Here is a 22,888-nt window from a genome sequence, read left to right on the forward strand (position 1 = left end):
TACAAATATATGATTATTACTGCTGATTTATTGGGCATTCATAAGTATAAGAAACAGAGCAAGCACACATACCAGTTATGAAGGCTGGGACCCCCCATCCAAGTGCATAGTAGAATCTCATTGGCCCAGAGTTAACATCACGAACTTCAGTAAGTCTTCTGTAAAGGTGCAAAACCTCGAGGAAAACCCAAGAGAAGCAACAGAGAGAAAGAAAATGCAGTAGGATAGCAATGAAAGTACAGGCAAACTGAAAGGTACACACACCAGTAGGGATAAGTGTGGGAAAACAAAAAATAACATATGAAGTAAAAGAATAATAGAAGAAAAAAGTGAGAAGATTGGAGAGAAAAGGTAATTTAGAAAGTTAGATAAAACTGTGCAGGGTATTAAATTGCTTTGTAAACAAAAAATAAAGTAGAACATTTCAAACTGCAGAAAATATGAAACTATGCTTGACTGATAACATTTTTACACACCCTTGATCTTTTTAAACAAACGCTCAGTTAAATGACCATATTTTAAAATGGTATTTGTCAGAGAGGTTATAATTATTTCTAATTAATATTTCTATTGTCTTTTTCCCTCTAGCTGCAATGAAAGCATTAATGATTTAACTTTAGCTTACGCTACCTCTGCTACCGCGGGTGAATACTCTACCTTTTAAAATGTAAGCTCTTGCGAGCAGGGCCCTCCCCCTAGTGTCTCCGATCCTCATCCAATGTAACTGCAAACCATTTTTGTGAATTGTTCATATGTACATGTTAACTGTCTTTTGTACCCCTCTCTTCTGGAAAGCGTTGCGTAAACTGATGGCGCTATATAAATAATAATAATAATAAATGGCTTTCCACCGACTATCTTTTGTTTTTCTGAAGTTCCTGCAAGGAACTTCCTATTTTTACCCCCCTTCTAACCCCTCAAATAGGGTAATTTGTTCAAATGAAGATAAAAAACAAACCCTTCCCTTCACCAAGCTAGAGCATTTGTAATAAGGAGTGTCTCATTTTATAGAGGATTCATCTGTAGACTGCTAATTAGTTTTATAAGCTTCTACTTATATAACTAAGTGCTAAAGTGAAACTAGTTTCTTATTTAGTGAAAAAATAACAAAAAACAGCAGCATTTCTTCACTAAACCCCTGTGCTTCCTTAATTAATGTCTCCTTTTAATTAACTTTTGCCTCTGTGTGTGCACGTAAAGTTTCATTTTCATTTGCATTTCATGTTAAATTCTCAGTTTTCTCACAGTAGAGTTTAGGCTGCAAGTCATATATATTATTGGCTAAAGTATTGTGTAAGCTATGTACTTTTTAACTTTGAAGCAGGTTCCTTACATATGTCCTAAAACATATGAATAAAAAAAAGAAACCTTGGTGGAAAATCTAAAGCATGGATGGACTGGAAGAAAGTTTCCATTGGAGTGTATTTATATACATGTAGCTTACATAATACTTTAGCCAATAATATATATGACTTGCAGCCTAAATTTTAAGTTTAATTCTAGAAATGACTGTGAAACATGTTATGCAAGCCTCTTTAAAGGAACTTTAAAAATAATCACATATTTCCTATATAAAGAGAATAAAATTCATTCATTCAGATTTAAATCATTACACATCTTTGTGTCTCTTTAATCAATCACTTAACAATATTGGTTAAATAACTACAGAGAAGGAAAGAGAGGCTGAGAATATCTGTGTACTTATAACTAACTTTCTGTAAATAAAAACACAAATGACCAGAAAACACCATATTCAGTAATGCACTATAAACTCACAAAGAAAAAAAGTTAAGGTATTCCTGGAAGTTTTAGTCAGAACTGTATCTGTGAGTTGCAGGTTTGTCTTTGGAATCTGCATCTCTGCTCTAAATTGCATCCCATGAAATAAACTATGCACGCTTTTATTTCCTGTAAACTACAGATAAAATTCTGATTTTGTGCCTTAGGAAACCCTGTAAATACCAAAGAAGTTGTATGGGCAAATACAACTTTTACCTGCATATCAGCCTGGTTGACACCCAGCATAAAACTCAGCTGAGAAAGGAGTAGTGCAAGTATTAGATTGCGGTGGATACTGTGTTTGTTGCAGTGTAGAGAACTCAGAATAAACAGGAAGAGCAGGGACAGAAGCAGAAATCCCAAAGTCAGCCCTAGGCACGGGTATGTGATAGCACGCAAAGGAAGAACTTCACCATTCTGAGCAGTCATGGAATAAAGAGACAAAAAAAACCAATTGTGACAATTGCATACAATTAAAAGCAAGATATGATAACATAAATAATGCTCATTTGCTCACCTGCAAGTGTTTGTATTTTTCCAACTGTACCATTTATTTGCACCAATGCAATAATTTACATCTATGGAGAAGGATCTACTAAGTATATGACTATTGAAACTAGTGCTCTGCAAGAGTGATCCCTAGGGAGATGGAGAGGGGGCAGGGAATGAGGTGGCCTCTGGGGGCTTTTGCAAGAAATATGGTGCTGGTGGGACCCTTATTATCACAGGGGGGTCAGTTGGTTGATGAGAACAGGGAAAAAGCAGCAATTCTGATTTTTCATCTGTCTACACAAATGAGGAGCCAGTTAATCAAGGTTTTCATTTTAATAGACCCAATTCTAGTAATATAACTACTGATGCATGGGTCATTCAGGAGGAAATTCAGAAGAGACTTGTACACGTAAAGGTTAACAGTACTGCATGGGCTTCATCTCAGGGTATTAAATAAGCTTAGCTCTGTTGTTGCCAAATCTTTTTCACTTAGTTTTTCAGGATTTAATGAGGTCTGACATGGTGCCAAGGGACTGGCAAATTGCTAATGTGGTTCTGTTATTCAAAAAGGGATCCCATTCTCAGCTTGAAAACTATAGGCCTGTTAGTCTGACATCAGTGACGGGGAAGATTTTGAAAGGGGTAACAAGGTTTGCAATGAATACATTGCAAATCACAATACTATAGGTTTGTGCTAACAGATCTTGCCAGACTAATTTAATTGCCTTCTATGAGGAGGTGAGCAGGAAACTCAATGCTGGAATGGCAGTGAATGTCATCTACTTGGACTTTGCTAAAGCATTTCATACAGTACCACAGTACCACAGTGTTGATAAATGGAACATTTTCTAATTGGGCCAGTGTGGTTAGTGGAGTACTGCATGTGTTTGTCCTTGGTCCTTTGCTTTTTAACTTGTTTATTAATGACCTTGACCGGAAGGCAAAGACAGAAAATGAGCAGGGCATTGCGGCAGAGGCTAAAGCTAACCCCCAAAAGTTTTTTAAGTATATTAATATTAAAAAGATGCAGGTTGAGAGTGTGGCCCCATTGAATTATGGTAACAATATGGTTACAGCAGATACAAAAAGGCAAATGTGCTAAACCAATTATTTTCTTTAGTGTATACAGTAGAGGAGCCAGAGTGTCAACACCCACCCAATAGCTGCAATGTTCGCTCAGCTCATTCTAGTCAGTGGTTGACGCAGGATATGGTGCATAAAGGTTTACTCAAACTTAATGTGAACAAGGTACCAGGGCCAGATGGAATACACCCTCGGGTACTGAGAGAGCTAGGTTCAGTTTTACAATGGCCTCTGTTTCTGATATTCTCAGACTCACTTTCATTTAGTATGGTACCTAGGGATTGGAGAAAAGCTAATGTGATCCTAAGGGATCACATACAAAGTTATGTTCTGAAGAATGGCATTATGAGCAGTAATCAGCATGGCTTTATGAAGGACAGGTCATGTCAGGCAACTTTAATTGCTTATTATGATGAGGTTAGTAATAAACTGGACAGTGGGGTTGCAGTAGATATAATCTATTTGGATTTTGCCAAAGCATTTGATACCATGTCCCACAAATGACTGCTTTCTAAATTAAGTTCTATTGGTCTTAGTAAAGTCATTTGCACATGGATAGGAAACTTGCTACAGGATTGGGTGGTTGTTAATGGTACATTCTCTACTTGGAGTCAGGTTCTCAGTGGGGCCCTGTATTTGCTCCAATTTTGTCAGTTATTGCAGCTTTGTGGCAGTGTCTGTTACAGATTTCTGAAGAGGAATACTGAAGAGTAACTTGATTACCTAAGAAATGGTATATCACTTTTAACTGATAAGTTTCTTATTTGGTAATATGGAGGTCCAAATTACAGGAAGGCCATTTCCATAAAGCAGTACTTTCTACTTGACATGAATCTATATTGATAAAAAAAAACCTGCTACCTGGTTCATTTAATGTTTAGATGATTTTTAACAGACAGAGTTAATAGTATAATAGTATAACAGATCCTTTACTTGTATTATTATATTATAATAAAAAGTCATAAATAAAGAAATCTTTGTTTAAATAGGACGTGAATAAAAAATGAATTGCCCTTATGTCATAGACAATGGCTTTCTAACGGATTAACAAAAAAACCCTTCAGCCACCTACACCGCCCCCCCCCTCCCACCCATCCCTTGTCCTCCCTACCTAAAATGCTGATTATATCACACTGCTTTATTCCTGTTGGTCCCATGGAAGGACAGGCTCTGGTGCAGTGGAGTTCACTTTTTCTAAATTTAAATCTTGCAATTATACAAAAATAATTGAACATATGTATTTGCTTTTGTGCTGTTTAATTTGTTGCCTGTTAGACTGTTTCCCCAGTGCTTTTAAAAAAAATAGATATTCCAGGAAGTTATTTCCTTTACCTCTCGGTGGGACATATCCATTAAGACTGCAAAACTTGTCATATGATGGCACTGGCAGCTGATATGCGTTTCATTGCGAAAAACAAGCTCACAGCCACGAGCTGACCATCCACCACCAGGGAGCTGTATTCTTTATGGTTAGAAAGAGAAAAGTGTGAGAAGCAGAACAATTGTTTTAAAATTAAAACTGATACCAATATTCTCTGCAGAGAAAACTTAATCATTCAAACCAATTCCCGCTCCATCTTGCAAACTCATGTATATGCACTGCAATCAATAAATAACTTAAAAGAGTGATTTATCAAAAACTTTTTTCAGTTTGTTTTCAAAGAGTACATCAGAAATTTCTTTTTTCAACTGATTATTTTTTATTAAAGTTTTCATTCCTATAGCTTATATTTACTAAAATCAGCTCAGTTTAAAAAGGGATCATAACAGTTAAAATTTGATACATTACATGTTCCATTAATGCTGCCTGAACTTTATTGAAGTCAACTGTTACAATTTATACATGAATTGCTGGCATTTCTCTTGTTTGCTGAGAAATGTATCAGCTAATGTAACAAATTGTAACATTGTAGAGCAGCAGTTGTCAGATATTTTTGGTTCAAGTCCCCCTTGGAGGACCATTTGATCAGGGCCCTAGTAAGCTCATAACAAGTTTTCAAGTACACAAAACATTAGTGTATTAGCCATTTAACCATAGTTCTCATAATTTTAACTGGGCTATAAAGTATAGCTGGAAACCATATAAGCACTGCTCCTAAATCTCGACCTAACCGGCCTTCAGACTGAGACCCCTTACCAAGACTTTATGCCCCCAGGTGGGGCCAGTCCCCACTGTACCCCTCAGTTTGAGAATCACTGGTAGTGGGTAGCCCACCTTACTAAGAAAAACCAGAGTAGAAACAAATCCATCTTTAATTTAAAAAAAAAAAAAAAAAAAAAATAGAGAAATATGAAAATCAATATTTTGGTACACTCTTTGAAAGCAATTTAATGGAAAGTGAGTAGGGGCTATGGGTAAAAAAAATAATGCAAAAGTGAAAAAGTTAAAATGGGAAAAGCACAGAACATGAAGCAAAAGAAGATCATAGAAAAGAAATATACAGGAAAATAATCAAAATTTACACAGCAGGGCTAGAGAGAGGAAAAAGTTACTCACGGAAGCGAGTGGTTCCAGTGAACACATATTGGTTTGGAACGGTCCTGAGTATCAAGCAACCGAAACTGCACTGTTATTGGTTGATCGAAAGCTCCACCTTCAGCTTCATGGATATTAATACTGACCACAGGGGAATTTATTACAGGACGTTTAGGGACCCTAACAGCAAAACATATTATGAAAGTGGTTAGGCTCACACAAAAAATGCTAGCAAGATGGGAATTGAAAAACATAAAAAAAAAAGGGGGCAATGAAAAACAAGGGCTAATGAGACAGACAATATAAACTTTCTGTGGTTACCTGAGGCTCCTTTTGTCAGGATCAAATCTTTGGGGTATAAGTAAACCAAGACTATGGTATATTATGACAGTAACCACTGCCTGGTTGTCTCCTGGTATCACCTTTTCCCAGTGCTGCCTATCTCGCTTTTTTCTGCTATTATTTTTGTCTTCATGGTCTTTACTAGCAAATGGTGCTGCAAGAATGATACTGCAGTTTAGCATACAAAGTACAGAAACTTTAGATTTTAAAAAAAATATCATAAAAATCAGTTGTAAGACCCAGGTACACTCTGGTACACAAATATTTATATGTACATATAGTCTGAAGTTTCAAGGCAACATTTTACTAGTGCAACATTATATAACTTACATTTTCAAAACGTTTTAATCAGCTGTGTACTTGGCTGTGTGGCTGTTGCCTCAAGTGGTTCCCCACAAACAGTATTTTGATGGCTGTTTTTTTTTATTTCTAACTCAGACTCCAGAAACAATGCAAAAGACATTGTTTCTGGGGGGGGGTTGGTGTTCATGGTGCGATGACTCATTGACCCCACTGCATAATGACAAGCGGCAGGGGTAATGACTAAAGAGAGCAGACTAGGGGTTGGCAGGAGAGGCTCCTGCCTGGCGCCCCCCAATCGTTGCGCCCTAGGCAGTTGCCTCTTCTGCCTACCCCTAGTTCCGGCCCTGCTGTTTAGAACAATAAAGGCATACTTTTCCTGTACATAAAAGGGCCAGGGCCCTGATATAGATGTGGCTAGATCTTTAATACTAAGTAAAAATAATACATACCATAAGTAGTATGTGGTAAGAAATTTGCCCGTGGTAAGATCACTGTAGTTTCTTGATCACTTGGCTTTATTCCACGCAGGGTCTCATATCGTGGCAAAACAGTTCCAGCAAAGTTCAGTTTATCCAATTGTGTCACAGAGACAACTGAGATATATATAAAAAGATGGATAACAGCAGATGAGAGCAATAAAAGGGATACTATTGCAACAAAGGACTTATAAAACCTCAAAACATCTATAGGCAGAGAGCATGGTTCATATTTATATATGATTACATTTATATATGATACTTATATTAGATTACACTTAAGATATACTTGTATGATGTTGTATTTGAAAATGCAATGCTCTTTACCCATCTTGACCAGGCTAGTGTTGGGGCCCACCTGTCCCAGCTCTGAATTACACACCCATGCTTAAGCCAGAGAGGGATACTAGAGAGTGATCTAGACAGTAGCAGCCATTATACCATCTAAGCCCTAAGATCTCCAGAACAAAAGTTCTATTCTAGAAGGGCATACATTATCTATAAATCCCCTATATCCAATATGTAACATAGAAATGAACCTCATACCTGACTAAAAAGTTGCAGTAACTTTTGTGCTTGCAAAGGAAAATGTATGTTCATTTAATCAATTTATACCCCCTTTAACTGCTTAGCACTAATCTGAAGGCCATAAAAAAATAAATTTATTAAAATAAAAACAGAAATTTTTGGGTGATGGTATGAAGCACTTTTTACACTCACCAATATTTGGAGTATTGATTATGAATGGACTGAGGTAGGTTTGCTTCATATTTTGCGCAACTGTGCTTGCATAGGTTTCGAAATTCCTGAGCAATAGAGCTGTGCCAGCCTCAGATACCTGAATGTTATCCCACTGCTTTTTAGTGCCAAGATTAAGAAGCATGCTGCCAGCTTTTACCACATTCTGCAAAACCAAGTTGTACAGAAACTTAAAAAAGAATTTAGCATTAGAAATACCTCGGTTAAACTGAATTCATTATTACGTTATATAAACGTTTACAGCCCAATTGTGAACAATAGGCAACATGCATTATCTGGAAACTGTTGTTACCTCGGTGAAATGAACATCCTGAGTTGCTGCAAGACTGAAACCACTTTCTTGGCTCTGCTGTTGAAGAATGGCACTTAGCAGATGGTAAGATATGCGCACATCACTATCCAAAAGAGTTTTCACTGCTTGCATAGCACTCAAAAGATCCTGTGCTCCCTTTTGTGCATGGGCAGATCCCAGTAACGAGAGGTTCTTATTGACTGTGTCAAGCTATAATAATATTTAAAAGAGTAGTAACTTAATGGTTTATATTAACATAAGAAAACACAACAAAATTGTTTTGTTGCACATTTAGCAAGCAGTATAAAAGGGAATAAAAAGAACAGTGACATTAAAAAATAAAATTTAGCATAACTAAAAATCCCTTCAATCTTGTAGGCAATAATAAATAATATTTGGTGATGGTTTCACATTGGAATAAAAATTAATATTGTCATTAGAAATGGCCCCTTTATTTGAGCCCCTATAGATCTGCTATAGTTCCTGTCCATGTCCAATGAGGATTGGGTGTGTCCTAACGGTCCCTGCCAGAAGCACAGTAGGATGGAGGTAGCCTATCACAGCTGTACTTTAAAATTAGTGGTGCAACGATCCGAGCCATCTTTAGCAGAATTCATCAAAATCGAGTCATTTTTAGCAGGATTCAGCGATTCCAAGAGTCTGGCCAAACTGAATCCAAAACCTTTACAAAAAAAATGCCAAAATTCTGCATCTTTAGGAACATCCACTTCTGGGTTCCCTTAAGGGTTCAGGGGTTCGCCCGAATACCAAATTACCAGGTATTGGTGCATCCCTATTTAAAATACTTAAAATAAATACTAAAATATTTAAAATATTTCTTGTTATTACTACTCCTTTAGGGCAAGGGTACACAGGGCGGATTGTCACCCTGCGGATAAGTACAGACTTACAATCTACCCCTTTGCTTTAAAATCTTCTAGTTGTGCCTGAACCCACAAGCATTGAATCCAGGCACCCGCAGCTGATATCTGCCAACAAATGCCAAGTCTTGTGTTTGTTGGCAGATATCGTCTGTGTGTGCCTGCAGAAGGTTTTTTCTTAAGAGCTGAGTGAAAAGAGAAAAATGATTAGGTTTCCAGACCGTAGCAAAATAATTACAAAGAGTATAAGGAAAAGTACTGTCTCTGTCAAAGCAAAAAAAAAAAAAAAAATCCAGGTATCAGATCTATTTTCCAAAACAGCACCAGGCCTAGAAAAGGGTATGCCCAAAGCCATTGCTCCACCTTTTCACCCTGTGCATGCATATGCAAGGAAGGGTGATGGCGAGGGCAGGTGCAATTGCTGAAGTGCAGACCAATCGTCCAGGACCTAGGGTTAGGCAGACAAAAGAGGTATGTCCCTAGAAGCCCTTAAAAATTGAGCTTTCGGCACGTGTATCTTCTGCCTGCCCCCTAATTCCAGCCCTGACCCAAAATGTGTGGAAGATTTTCTGAAAATGTGTTTTTTCCATAATTTAGATCACCATACATTGGGTCTACTATATAACATATGTAGGGATCTCCAAGATTTGGGGCCCCTAGGATGGGTTCTCCTTTGACAGGCACTAGAGGGTGGCCTTAGGGAATTGGACACCTAAAGGTGGTCCTAGTTGTTTTTGTGTTAAGAAAGGGAGTATCCCTGCAGTTCAAGGTTATGTGCAGCCATGTGCTGACAGGTCTTCCTGCCTGGGACCCCTCTTGGTATAGAGGTTAATAACAGGCCAGGGTATAGTTAGAGAGCTAACTGGTTATAGACCACTCTAGGAGTGGTAGATAGGTTATTTAGCTGGGCAGCTTGGTCCCTACAGGAGATTATATGAGATTTAGATCTCCCAGCACTCATTGCTGGAGTCAGGGAACTAAGTGGAAGGAATAGGAGGTTTGCCTAATCCAAGGGATAGCCGGTGGATATTACCGGGGTGAGGTCTCAAGGGGGTGTCCGCTTGGCGGGAGTACCGGGAAGTGCCCTAGAGAGGGGCTTCTGGCGAGAAGTACCGGAGGGAACCCCAAGGAGGGTCGCCTGGCAGGGGTATTGCTGGTATCTCAAGGAGAGAGGGCCTCTTAAGGAAAGAAAGTTTTCCCTGATTGTACTGTGACTTCTGCAAAGCCTGTCTGTCAAGCTACAATAAAAGATATCACTTGGTTCATCATAACATCTGAGTGCAGTGTCTTGCTATCAGGAGGATCCACTCTGCCTGGTAAGAATCTACCCCAGGGAGGGGGCAAGGTGCCAGGAGAGCTGGGAGTCCCCAAACAGAAGTATAATATCAAGTTCTCAGGAGGGGAGTTACAGTTCAGTCTGTCCCTATCCTGGGTGGAGGCACGCCAAATAACACAGCAACATCTGTTCCCCAAAGTAAGCGGGGCTCAGGATCCTGTTAGCGCCATTAGATCTCAGCAGGTAGCAGCACATTCTCTAAAGTGGGCTACCCATATATTATGCATTTATGAAGCCTAGCTATCCTCTAGTACAAGGATTTTATAACTGCAAAGAAAATAATTACAATTTATCATTAAAATCATTTAAAAAAAAATGAAAATTATTGCAAAGAACATCGCGTCTTCATTATGACACCTGTCCTTTTTTGCGAATCGTGCGTTAAGTTTAAAAAAATAAGAAGCGATAAAATTTTTAACGCATGCTATAAATAGCGCTCGTTTTATCGACCTTTAGTGAATCGGCCCCATAGAGTTAAAGGCAGAGGTAAAAAAAGATGCATTACAGCATGTTACGTACCAGTCCCTTAAGAGTTATAAATGCACTGGAGGTGCAGTTGGAGAGATCTGCAGGTAACCATCCCCGGTGCTCATCACAGTGACGAACTGCAGTTCCTATACAGAAGCGACAAAGTAGAGGGAGAGAGAAAATAAATTAGACATAACTCTTGCCTATAAAACTATGACAAAAGGCAGTAGAAAACATAAATACAATAAAAAGAGATGGTTACCTACAGAGCCTCTAGGGCATGATACTGCAGCTGGTAGCCCAAAGCGTGTTCTTGGCCACCAAATTTCAGATTCCACAGCTCGAGGGCAACTGTCATAGTTAACTAATAGAACAAGGAACAGTAAATACCAAATATAACTGAAAATGTTCAACTCTACTTAGCTGCCTAATATTCAGTCCCTACATAAGACAACCAGCATTTTAGATTCCCTCACCTTCACAACCACTCATTGTAACTTCAGCAAAGGGGTTGTCACAGAGATCACAATGCTGCCCAATAACTCCAGGTTTACAAGGACACTGCCCGGTAACAGGATGACAAGTTCTACTTATTGATCCAATGGCATAGCAATCACAAAGTAAACAAAATGAAGCCCCGACGGGACGGTAATGATTATCCTAAAGAGAAAAAAACATAGCATAAAGCAAACAGGTCTTTAAAACATGGTAACATAAAATAGTGTTATAAAAAGGCAAAATCCAAAGCAATGATTTTTATAATTCATTCTAGTTTTGCTATATATGTGATATACTTTGTCTTTCTATGTTCCAACAGGATTTGCAATTGTGTAATTTTCCTTCTTCTTTGATCTAAGCTCCATGTTTGCAGGCAGTTTTTTTCCATTTTTTAAACAATGGTCTCACCTTACAACGGCACTCGCCTGTTGTCTTATTACAGTCTGTGTCAAAGCCACTGTTAACATCACAGTTACATGGGCCACACACAGGATGACCCCACCAGCCACGTGCACAAGGTTGATCAAGCCTGTATTAAAACACAGGAACAAAGCTAATAAGACAGTGTATTAAGATATCCTGTAGCAAACAATATATTTTCCAGTTTTAGGTATTAAAATAAAATTAAAGAATTAAGCCATTTAAGTAATAACAGTTGTTATTAGGGGGGTGTCACAGTGGAGTCCTTATTTATAACAGGCATGTTAAGCATTACAAAGATCATTTGCATCAGTCCCTCCCTCACACAATAAACGTTCAATAAGGTTACTTTAATCAGAATCCAATTAACCTGCCCAATTCTTACAAAGAGTGGGAGGGAATCTGACCCAGAGGAAGCCCATACACACAATATGAAATTAATTTAATTAGTAAGCACGCTGTTTCTGCTTACCGATTTTCACAGTATGTTCCATAATAACCTGAGGCACAATCACACATGTAGCCATGTGGGTAACTCGTACGTTTGACACATGTAGACTGGTGCTGGCAAGGATTTAACTCACAGGCATCTGTACAGTTATCTCCATAGAATCCTGTCAAAGAGAATGAAAGGAGGCACGAAAATGTCATTCAAATTCCCCTGCACTAACTTATACTACTTTCAAATTTGGCATTACCACTTTTAAACTAACAACTTCACACTTTAACGTACCCTACTATGCCCACCTGTATAGTATTACAGATCTGTAATAACACTGTCACCTGCGCTTATACCCAACTCTGCTCTGTGTGTCTGCACCCAAGCCAACACAGTGACGCTGAGTGCAGACACAACACAGAGCAGAGGTCTATTTTCTTAGCCTGCTGGCAGAGAAACTGCTCCATGTGGCAGCAGCCTTATACTTTCTCTCCTTGCTGCACAGAAAATTTTAATAAATGAACAATGCTAATAAACAAGCATAAAAGACAGCTTTGGTGCATGGGCTATGAAAATATTTTTTTTTTATTTTTGGTCTTGTATTTAATGTCATCTATCATGTCTAGTATTTAGAAAATTCAAGATGAAGATGTTTAATTACCATGGCGGCAAGCACATGAGTAGCTGTCCCAATCATCCCTGCAGTAGCTGTGTTTAGGGCATGGGCTTGAGTCACAAGGGTCAGGAAAACTGCAGCCTTTTTCTGCATTCAAACTTTCTGCATTAAGTAGAGACAGTAGAGAGCCTCCTACTCGCACTCCCTAATAGATGTGTTTACAAAAAAGGACAAAGAGAAAATATTGATGTATTATAAGAGGGCTCAAATACAGTAGATAGCATTAGTCTATATACTATAGCACAATACTGAGAGATAGAAAACACAACATGCAACTAACCATTCTAGCCATTACACATATTTGGCATCCTCACCTGTATACATCCACGAAATCCCAGTTGAACACCGCTACCATCACTGATTACACCTCCAATATTGAGACTGGAGACAGTTGTCTCTAAGAGGTCATTTGGAAAATAACTTTTCACCTTTAGGAAATATACTGGGTTATTTGCCTTGTAAACATGGCATCAGGTCATTTTATTCTTTAGTATAGGTGAAAGCTATTATAACTTTAAGCTAAGTAAAAAAAGCTATAGTATACCTGTTCTTGTCCATAGTCAGCATCAAGAATGACTAGCTGAGTGCCAGGCATTGCAGGGTCATTCTTAGCCTCTACTGTAATATGGTGCCAAATTCCATCATTCAGCTTTACATGATGAAGAGATAATGAAAAAAGGGAACCCGCAGAGCCATGCAGAGATAAGAGGAGCCCCCCCTTGCTCAACTAGAAAAGATTGATAAAGATATATATGATTCAAAACATGAGCATAGTCTGGAAAACAAGAGGACTTTATGTTAGCTGAGGCACCAAAGAGCAGTCTAACGTAAAAACATGAATTTACTGAGATTTTAGTTAAACTACAGAAGAAATCTAGATGATAGAAATATTTGGAATAGAAATTATTGTACAATTAAACCAGCCAGCAGCACATATATTTAACAAGAAATATTTATTCCACCCTTCCCACACTATAATAGGGCACCCCGATGTTCCACATGCTGTATCTGGCTGGCAGGTACATCTTCTGTGGTCTTCAGTAATATGCACCTGCCCAACTCTACAACTCCCAACGCTAGTTGTAGCCATAACCACTATTGTAGCAAGTACCTAAAGCACTGTTGATGGACAGCAAACAAGGGAGCTGTACAAGAGACTGACACAGTTGTCAGTTGTAACCATTTCCCAAGTGGCTCCTTAGTGTGCTGTTAAATAACTTAATTTTAAAATCTGCCTGTATTAGAGGGCCTGGCCAATAAAAGGAAACAGGAATAAACAGATATGTGATGAAAATCTACAGCTAAAGCATGAGCACTGGACAATGGCTTTCAGTAGTAATGCTCTTAGTAACTGTTCACCACCTTGGAACCTGGTAATAGAACTTATTCAGTTGCACATGACAGCAGGCAAACCCACCCACAGGTCTGCAGTTTGGGCACAAGTATGTGAAATAAGTTCACTTCATGGCAGTGAGGACAGTGCACTGCGGGTGACAATTAAAAATTAATAAGGTTAGTTCTCCTTTGATGCAACTATAAATAATGCAGTATAATATGAGGTGAGGTGATACTGACCAGCGAAACCACCAAGTAAGGACTTATACACAAGAGGATGTGTGTGTATCAAAATAAATGTATTCTAATTCCAGCATTTATAGCAATACCCTATACAGGCCACACAATGCCTTTTCTCCACCAGCTGAGGATACACAGATGCCACCCCCATTTATGTAGTCAGTCTTTGTGACACTCAAGATTGTCACCTGCTTAGCTTTAGAGGTAAGAGTCCCGTATACAACCCCTCACACAATTGCAGAAAAAGAGACATCAGTCAGTGTGGATATTTATTTAGCTATTGATTCCCTTTCCATTTAAAAGCAAAAAAGTGGTCCTAGTTGGGGACTCAGGTAGTATTTATTTTTGTACGAACTCCTCCACCCCACTAACAAAAGAGTGAAAGGTGTAGCAAGCTTGACTGCACCAACAAGCTGATCTTGCTAGGTTGAATATTGCAAATTCAATTCAGCAGATATTCATAGTCAAAAGTATCTTAAGGTGGCCATACACGTGGCGATCCGACGATGTTTCGTACGACCATCGGTCGCACGAAACATCGTAAGATCCGCCACACACCATTCAGGGCTGAATCGGCAGGTAAGGAGGTAGAAACAATAGGATTTCTACCTCCTTCTGCCGATTCAGCTCTGAAGGGAGAATTTTGGTCAGGCGCCTTCTATGGCGCCCGATCAAAATTTTCAAACTTGTCCGATCGGCGAGTCGTCCGATATCGGCAGCTTCCTGCGATATCGGTCGACTCGCCGACATGCCATACACGCACCAATTATCGTACGAAACGAGGTTTCGTACGATAATATCGGTGCGTGTATGGCCACCTTTAACTGTAAGTTCTTGTTAGTACTCTGATTGCAACTCTTTGGGGAAACCAATGGGCTGCAATTGTAATCCTATGATTTTTTTTTTATTGGAAGCAAATCAGACTTTTGACAGTAACAGCCAACAACTGAAAATGTAATAATGGGACTTGTAGGAGTAGGTGACCTTCATAAAACCAAATGTTGGCAAACTAAGTTTAGCACAACCTGACAGACTAGGGATTGAAACCCCTTCAGTAACTATTTCCACATCATTCTTACAAAAAATAAATAAACCTGAAGTCAGGTTTGTAGTACAGTACAAGCATTTCCCTCCCAACTAACCAGGATATCAGGATGTGCAGTAATAAGTAATATCACTTTATTGGTATAAAGTATTATTTTATAAAGGAGCATTATGCTTTTGCAGTACTTGACCTTTAAGGCTAGTGCCACACTGGGTGGATTCTGGGCATGCTGATGAATGCAGGCCAAAAAATCCACCCCTACACTTGAAAGATGTAAGATCGGTGCAACCACAACCACATCCTACAAAAGTTGGGTGCTGTACTAAAAAAAGTTAATTTTACTTTATTAGTTTAGTTGGCTAGTATAGTAGGCAAGACGTGTCTATAATGATGAGTGTTTTTTAGTATTTGATTGGGCATGGTTTAAAAAAGGGCAAAAAGTGGGTGTAGCCCACAAGAATTTTTATAGCAACAAATATAATTTATGCTTATAATTTCCTATGCAAGATTTTAACATTTTATGTAAGCAAATCCATTATTTGTTCAAAATTTCTCTAACTTGCTAAGCACAAAACACCCCAAAACAGACTGATGAAGCATCCATTACCTGTAGAGTGACAGTACAATTGCGCTTATCATGTGCTTTCAATAAAAGGGCATCTGTCTGGCGTGTGCGAAACATAAGACTGAGGTTCCAAGGTATAGAGAGGGGCAATACCAATCCTTCCCATGATAAAATACCGTTGCCAAGGAAGCGTAATGGAAACAGCATCTCTGTAGTATACATTATTGGGACAAAGAATTGTGTGTAAGTCTTTATATACTAAACACGAAGAGAAAAATGCAAACACTTAAAGGAGAATGCAAGTCAAAATTTAAAAAGCATACTGCCCAATAGTCCTCCTATTGTTTAGTAAAAACGCCACACTTTTGGCTCACCTAATCATATATTTACTCAGTCACACTTACTTCACATTTTCTAGAACAGGCAGCCATCTCTAAAAAGGTATTCTCCCTTCCTTTCCCTCCTTGCTTCATACTGCACATGTGTTTCATTCCATCCCCCCCTCCCCTCTGCCAGATCCGCTTCTGATTGGCTGGTGGGCGTGTGTAGCTCAGAACAGGAGACAGGATCAAGTTACACACATGCTCAGAGAATAGGAAGGCTGCCGCTGGCAGCCTACAGGAAGGACAGAGATATTGCAGTGATGTCACTGTAGTCTTCACACTGCTGTAGGCTGCCAGCACCATATCTCAGAGAAGCAAGCAGGGATCTGGGAATTTAGATATGCAGTAAGTATTTAAAAAGAGTGCGCCTAGACTTACTTTTAAGTTATATTAACCTTTCATTGTCCTTTAAGTATGTAGCCACATGCATAATATTAACAAATGGTTGCGTTGTGTATTGTTCACTTAAAGTAGCACAATGATTTGAGTTACCTTGTTCACAGTTCTTGCCTCCATACCCCAAAGAGCATTCACAAGAGTAACCATCCCAGCGGTTAACGCATGTACCCCCATTTTGACAACTGTTTCCATCACACTGGTTTTTCTTAGCCAGACAGCCTGCAGGGTAAAGAAGTCATGTATTTCAATATATATGCTACATATTTTTTCCACTCCAAACTATTTTATCTGCTACTTCTTATTTAAGGAGACATCTGGGGCATCTAGGCCATTTACTAACCGTAAATTAGCTTTTTAGCACTAGAAGTCACAGAAAAAAGTTGTGACATTTTTTACATTTACTAAGCGTCTAAATGGCTAAAAATCCAAATCCGTCAATTCACCAGCTTAAAGTTGGCAAGATCATGTAGAAGTCAATGGCAGTCAATTTTTGTGTGACAATTCAAAAAATTTGTATTTCAGGGCAACCTTTTCGGTTTGGATTTTCTTTGAAAATGTCAGAAATTTATGAAAATTAGTTTATTTGAATTTTTAAAAATAAAAATATGAGAAATGTTAAGAGTTCCAGTAAATCTGCCCCCTATTGTTCACTGAAGGGAAAGTTCAGAGGTATATAAATGCTGATCACTTTTATGGTCCTCCTGTGCAGAATATGTTCATATTTACAATGATAAACCAGCTCTAGTTTCTACACTTTCTGCCAAGAATGGTTTGTCTGGGCCATAACCCCCAGAGCTGGCGAATACCAAATATACATAGTTTCAAGAGATTCCTGGCCTGTATAGATCAAAAAACTACACATGTCGCGGCGGGGCGATTTCAGGAAATCGCCGAAAAAGTCGCGCCGTCGCGTCTGCCATCCCGCTGGCGACTTACATGTTTGCCGGTGGGATGGCAGGGGTAGGCAATTCGGGGAGATTAGTCGCCCGCGAACAGGGAGTTTTGCCGCGGGCGACTAATCTCCCTGTGTGCCAGAGCCCTTAGGTGGTCTTACCGCCTATTGCCACGTTAAGTGTCAACCAAATCAGAGCATCTTTAATGATCCCATGAATACTTTTCTTTTTTACAATAAAAAAGCAGCCCATGTTTCCAGGCAACTATCACCTGACAGATAGTAGCAGAAGGACTTTTAGATGATTACAGTGCACATTGGGGGTTGGCAATTCCTGTTGCCACAATTTAAGGCTGCTGAAGGAAACTATGCTCAAAAGACCCAAAAGAGCCCCATGGGCCATTACAAAATAACAGCATTCTGACTACCTACGTATTAAAACAAACAAATACTGGCACAACAAGGTTATCCCAAGCAAACCATGTAATGTTTCAGGGCAGCCCTTTCATCAGTACCTATGTATTCCTCTATGATTTTGTTTGCATCTAATTATTTTCCACACAATGTGCACGTTTATTTCTCTTTTGATGCAGCCCTAAAGTTTGCTTTTCTCTCATTTTCCACTGCTTTTTCCTAAGGCTTATTAATGTTTTATTGGCTTAACATATCTTTTTATATACTATACCTGGTGTTGTTCCATTGTTTGCTATATAATCTTCAAGATCGATGGCCTTATTGTTAATCACCAGATCCTTCATGCAACCAACAAAATGCCGATGTGTTACAGGATATCCCTCAGGGAGTGTGGGAATACCTCCTAGCAAAAAAGGACCAGTCAGATCCAGGGACCTATAAAAGAAATCATGAAACTTATATCCTACACCACATTATGTTCAGTATCTGTCTGACTGTTTACATTCTCTACACTTCCTGGCTCTCACTACTGAAACAAGCCACCTGATTAAAATCCTGGAGGAGACCTGACTACAAACACTGCTTTCAACTGCAAATACATTTAGGGCTCTGGTACTTGGGGAGTTTTGTCGCCCGCAACAAATCTCCCTTGTTGCGGGTGACTAATCTCCCCGATATGACATCCCACCAGCGCAATTTGTGGAAATCGGCGAACTTGCGCCGGTGGGATGTCATATTGGGGAGATTAGTCGCCCGCAACAACGGGAATTTATTGCGGGCGACTAATCTCCCCATGTGCCAGAGCCCTTCCAAGTATGGTTTACAACCATACACAATTTGTAATTAATACATACCAGATAGTTAAAATGCTGTTTACAATATAAATACATTTTTGGCTGGAAGATCCCATTTAATATTTACAGTTAGAAAGGAACATTAAAAAGGCATCTCAAATGCATAAAAAGTGCAGCTGAGGCCCTGTGATTTTTTGGTTTTGAAAATACCAATATATATTATTATTTTAGTGAGTATTATCTGTTGTACTTACTTTTTTGTGCCAGACTGCATTCCCTTTGCAGCACATGAGTAGTTCCCTAGCATATCTCCAAACTGCAAAGACATTTCAGTGTCACAATCATCTATAGCCACCACAGCTACTTTCTGATCTGAAGGACCTAGCAGCTCTCCAGATTGTCCCACAACAGGCTGAAACAAAAAAAAAATTTAAAATAAAAAAACGTGTTTTTGGGACTTGCACAAGTGAAAGCATATTAGGAAAACAATGCTTCCGGAGTGGGAAATATTTAGCAAACTTTACAGGCATAAAACAAAAATATGGCATAAACACTAGTAGCAGCTTCAATAAATACCATACAGGTACATGCCTTCAGAAACAAAACCTCCTATAAACCTAGTCAAACTACATTTTCTCTTCCATATGGACTGGCTTCAGGCCTCAATTAACGAAGAAAAACTCATGAATAAATGTATTAATACTTGGTCATACATAAATATACTACCCTCTTACAGTAAACAACTGACTATCCAAGTATTTCACAACACATCCTGGAACGACAGTGAATCCCTATTAGGTAATACCACAACATTTCTACTCCTAAGTGCAACTGAGCAGCAAAGCTATTTAAAAGTTTTGATGTAATTTTTGAAAATTTCTTGAAACCTTGCACTACATCTTATTACCTACATGCTCTTAGGAACAGAGTTTAAACACATTAATATGAATCTCAGTGGTCTTCTGAACTAATGCCCAATATGCATAGGATAACAAAACTATATTGCATAAAAAGACCCCAGAATATCACTACAAATCCAATAAAGCCGTTAAATAATTATCGCACAAGACAGGTGGGCAAAATCTGGTTCCATTGTATGGGCACAAACAATCGACATGAAACAGCAATGTGAAACTTAAAATGCAATAACATCACCAAAGTGAAATTTAAAAAAAAATAATTACACTGTGTGATGAAGTATCACACTAGTCTTTTTATGTCTGTGTTATTTATTCTATCAGCTTTGTGACGCCTTGTACCACCCCGCCCCACCCCTATAATGGGGGATATAAACAGGTCTTGTGTTATATGAATTTCAGCCCAAGGAGGGGGGGGGGGTAGGGAATGAAACACATGTGCAGTATGAAGCAAGGAGGGAAAGGAAGGGAGAATACCCTTTTAGAGATGGCTGCCTGTTCTAGAAAATGTGAAGTAAGTGTGACTGAGTAAATATTTGATTAGGTGAGCCAAAAGTGTGGCGTTTTTACTAAACAATAGGAGGACTATTGGGCAGTAATGCTTTTTAAATTTTGACTTGCATTCTCCTTTAAGAGGTGACATGATAACTATGTATAAATATATAAGGGGATCATATAATAACCTCTCTAATGCTTTATTTACCAGTAGGTCCTTCTAACAGACATGAGGGCACCCACTCCGTTTAGAAGAAGGGAGGTTCCGTTTAAATATTTGGAAAGGATTTTTTACAGTGAGAGCTGTGAAGTTGTGGAATTCCCTCCCCGAATCAATCATCCTGGCTGATACATTATATAGCTTTAAGAAGGGGCTGGATGGCTTTTTAGCAAGTGAGGGAATACAGGGTTATGGGAGATAGCTCTCAGTACAAGTGAGGGAATACAGGGTTATGGGAGATAGCTCTCAGTACAAGTGAGGGAATACAGGGTTATGGGAGATAACTCTTGGTACAAGTTGATCCAGGGACTGGTCTGATTGCCATCTTGGAGTCAGGAAGGATTTTTTTCCCCTCTGTGGTAAATTAGAGAGACTTCAGATGGGGTTTTTTGCCTTCCTCTAGAAGTTTGACAGGTTACATATAGGCATTATGGTTGAACGTGATGGACGTACGTCTTTTTTCAACCTAACTTACTATGTTACAGTGTTACTATGTTACTTCAAATCGCATATCACTTCAAATCGCTATGAGACCCTTTTTCGAGCGATTTTACAAAGAAAGCATTCCAATTTAAAACTATTGGAATCGCTGAAAGTAAAACCCACTGAGCGGGAAGTCGCTGCAATTTCCCCATTGCACTGAATGTAATTTCTAATTGTGGGCGGGGAATATGACACCTGGATTTGTGGGAAATAGAATCTCTCTGTTGTTGGAAGTCGCTTTTTAAAAATCGAAGCATGTAAGGCGTATAGGGCAGGGGAGGGGGGAGTAGGGTGGTGTATTAGCCAATAGTTCATCAAATCGACATATCGCAATAATTTTGCAAATCCAGTCTTTAACTGAAGGGGTAAGGACTGATTTCCAATGGAGAAGGATCAATATTTTTGCTGCATTGAGTAGATGGGGTTCCAAGCTAGCTACAAAACAGGAAACCAATTGGAATAACAGAACATATGCAGGATCTTTATGGATATCAGAACTAGAATTTGGCTTAATACTGTGCAAAGCTTTTCCCAGAAAGGTTGCAGAGTAGTGAAAGACCAAAATATATGGAACATAGTTCCTCTCTCACTTTTAAATTGCCAGCATCTATCATTAGTATTTTTATACAAATGCTGGAGTTTGGAAGGTGTATAGTACAATTTAAATAGTATCTTATAATTTCATTCTTGTAATCAGCAACATCTAAAACTTCTAAAGGAGTTTTGGCACAATGTTGCCCACAAGTTCCTCTTCCAGTTGAGTGTTAAGCTATTTGGACAGTTTATATAGATGTGAAAATTCATGTCTTGGAGGGTCTTGGGCCATATATATGGATTCAAACTATGTTATTTTTATTAACACATATTTACTTTATAAAGTGGCAATATTCTGCAACACTATAGCAGAAACATGCACACATCAAAAATACAATGACATACAAATACTGTGGCAAACTATTCGCCAGGGTAATTCAAACAGGGTAATTTCTCATCCCAGAGTTTGTGTTCCTCCCAGACTATGATAGAGGGGTGCTATTTACATGTATTTTAAATGATTCATTTGTTGTTATTTGTCTTTAGGTATAAGTGACTTATTGTCCATGAAATGAGTTAAAGGTTCCCCTATATTAGCCAGTCCTGTTCGGAATGTATCAATGTAGTTAATGAGTTTTGTATTCAATTGGAATGTATCTTTGCTAATAATCTTATATCTATATTAATTAAGAAAATGGGTTGGTAATTACCTTGGTCTGTGGCTCCTATTATGGTTTTCAAGAGTAGGGTTATATGGACTTCTAAAGAGCATTTTTAAAAAGTGGAACCTAGTGAAATTCTATTAAATGCTGTGCACATATGGGGAACAAATTTCTTTTTAAAAAATGTTATAATAAGAAATGGTGAATACGTTGAGTCTCAGGCTTCTAGCTGTAGGGGTATACTTAAGGTCTGTTTCTATTTCGTCCATATCCCTATCTAGTGACTTGGAAATGTCACTGGAAAGGTGCTGTAAATATGCTGCAGTGAGGTAGTTTTTGATCTGTTCCTGGAAAGAATGTGCTTTGGATTAAGCAGCAGGATCTGGTAATAGGAAAAGTGACCTGTAAAAATCTTTATGTCTTTTTGGGGGAATACATTTCTGCGTTGTGTTGATATCAGGACCCTGGCAAATAGTTTGCCACAGTATTTGTATGTCATTTGTATTTTTGATGTGTGCATGTTTCTGCTATAGTGCTGCAGAATATTGCCACTTTATAAAGTAAATATGTGTTAATAAAAATTACATGTTATAACATAGTAACAAGTATATGTAGCCCATCATTAAAGGAGAAGGAGTCATTTTGGCACTTTACTGCCAATAAATTTGCCACATTAGTGCCACCTAGAACAATATATTAATCTGCAGAAACCATTACCATACCTGAGTAAACAGCTTTAGAAACTTTCTCTGTTTGCTTAAGACAGCAGCTGCCATTTTAAATCGCTTTC

At 38.6% G+C, this 22,888-nt stretch overlaps 1 protein-coding gene across 1 annotated transcript in view; it reads right to left on the bottom strand.

Moving 5' to 3' along the window:
• Positions 1–22,888, bottom strand: part of celsr2 (cadherin EGF LAG seven-pass G-type receptor 2) — a 61,330-nt gene that overhangs the window by 20,570 nt on the left and 17,872 nt on the right. The window contains exons 7-26 of the mRNA XM_002932136.5: positions 19,042–19,199; positions 18,265–18,428; positions 16,781–16,906; positions 15,948–16,114; positions 13,265–13,447; positions 13,035–13,148; positions 12,706–12,865; positions 12,078–12,219; positions 11,594–11,714; positions 11,164–11,347; positions 10,950–11,051; positions 10,739–10,833; positions 8,003–8,212; positions 7,672–7,855; positions 6,925–7,068; positions 6,152–6,326; positions 5,852–6,010; positions 4,687–4,816; positions 1,996–2,196; positions 73–247 (exon numbers count right to left, since the gene is read on the bottom strand). Coding sequence (XP_002932182.2) covers positions 73–247; positions 1,996–2,196; positions 4,687–4,816; positions 5,852–6,010; positions 6,152–6,326; positions 6,925–7,068; positions 7,672–7,855; positions 8,003–8,212; positions 10,739–10,833; positions 10,950–11,051; positions 11,164–11,347; positions 11,594–11,714; positions 12,078–12,219; positions 12,706–12,865; positions 13,035–13,148; positions 13,265–13,447; positions 15,948–16,114; positions 16,781–16,906; positions 18,265–18,428; positions 19,042–19,199 — 3,094 coding nt within the window. The remainder of the gene's footprint in view (positions 1–72; positions 248–1,995; positions 2,197–4,686; positions 4,817–5,851; positions 6,011–6,151; positions 6,327–6,924; positions 7,069–7,671; positions 7,856–8,002; positions 8,213–10,738; positions 10,834–10,949; positions 11,052–11,163; positions 11,348–11,593; positions 11,715–12,077; positions 12,220–12,705; positions 12,866–13,034; positions 13,149–13,264; positions 13,448–15,947; positions 16,115–16,780; positions 16,907–18,264; positions 18,429–19,041; positions 19,200–22,888) is intronic.

Source organism: Xenopus tropicalis, chromosome 2 (assembly GCF_000004195.4).
Source record: "Xenopus tropicalis strain Nigerian chromosome 2, UCB_Xtro_10.0, whole genome shotgun sequence".
Lineage (NCBI taxonomy): Eukaryota > Metazoa > Chordata > Amphibia > Anura > Pipidae > Xenopus > Xenopus tropicalis.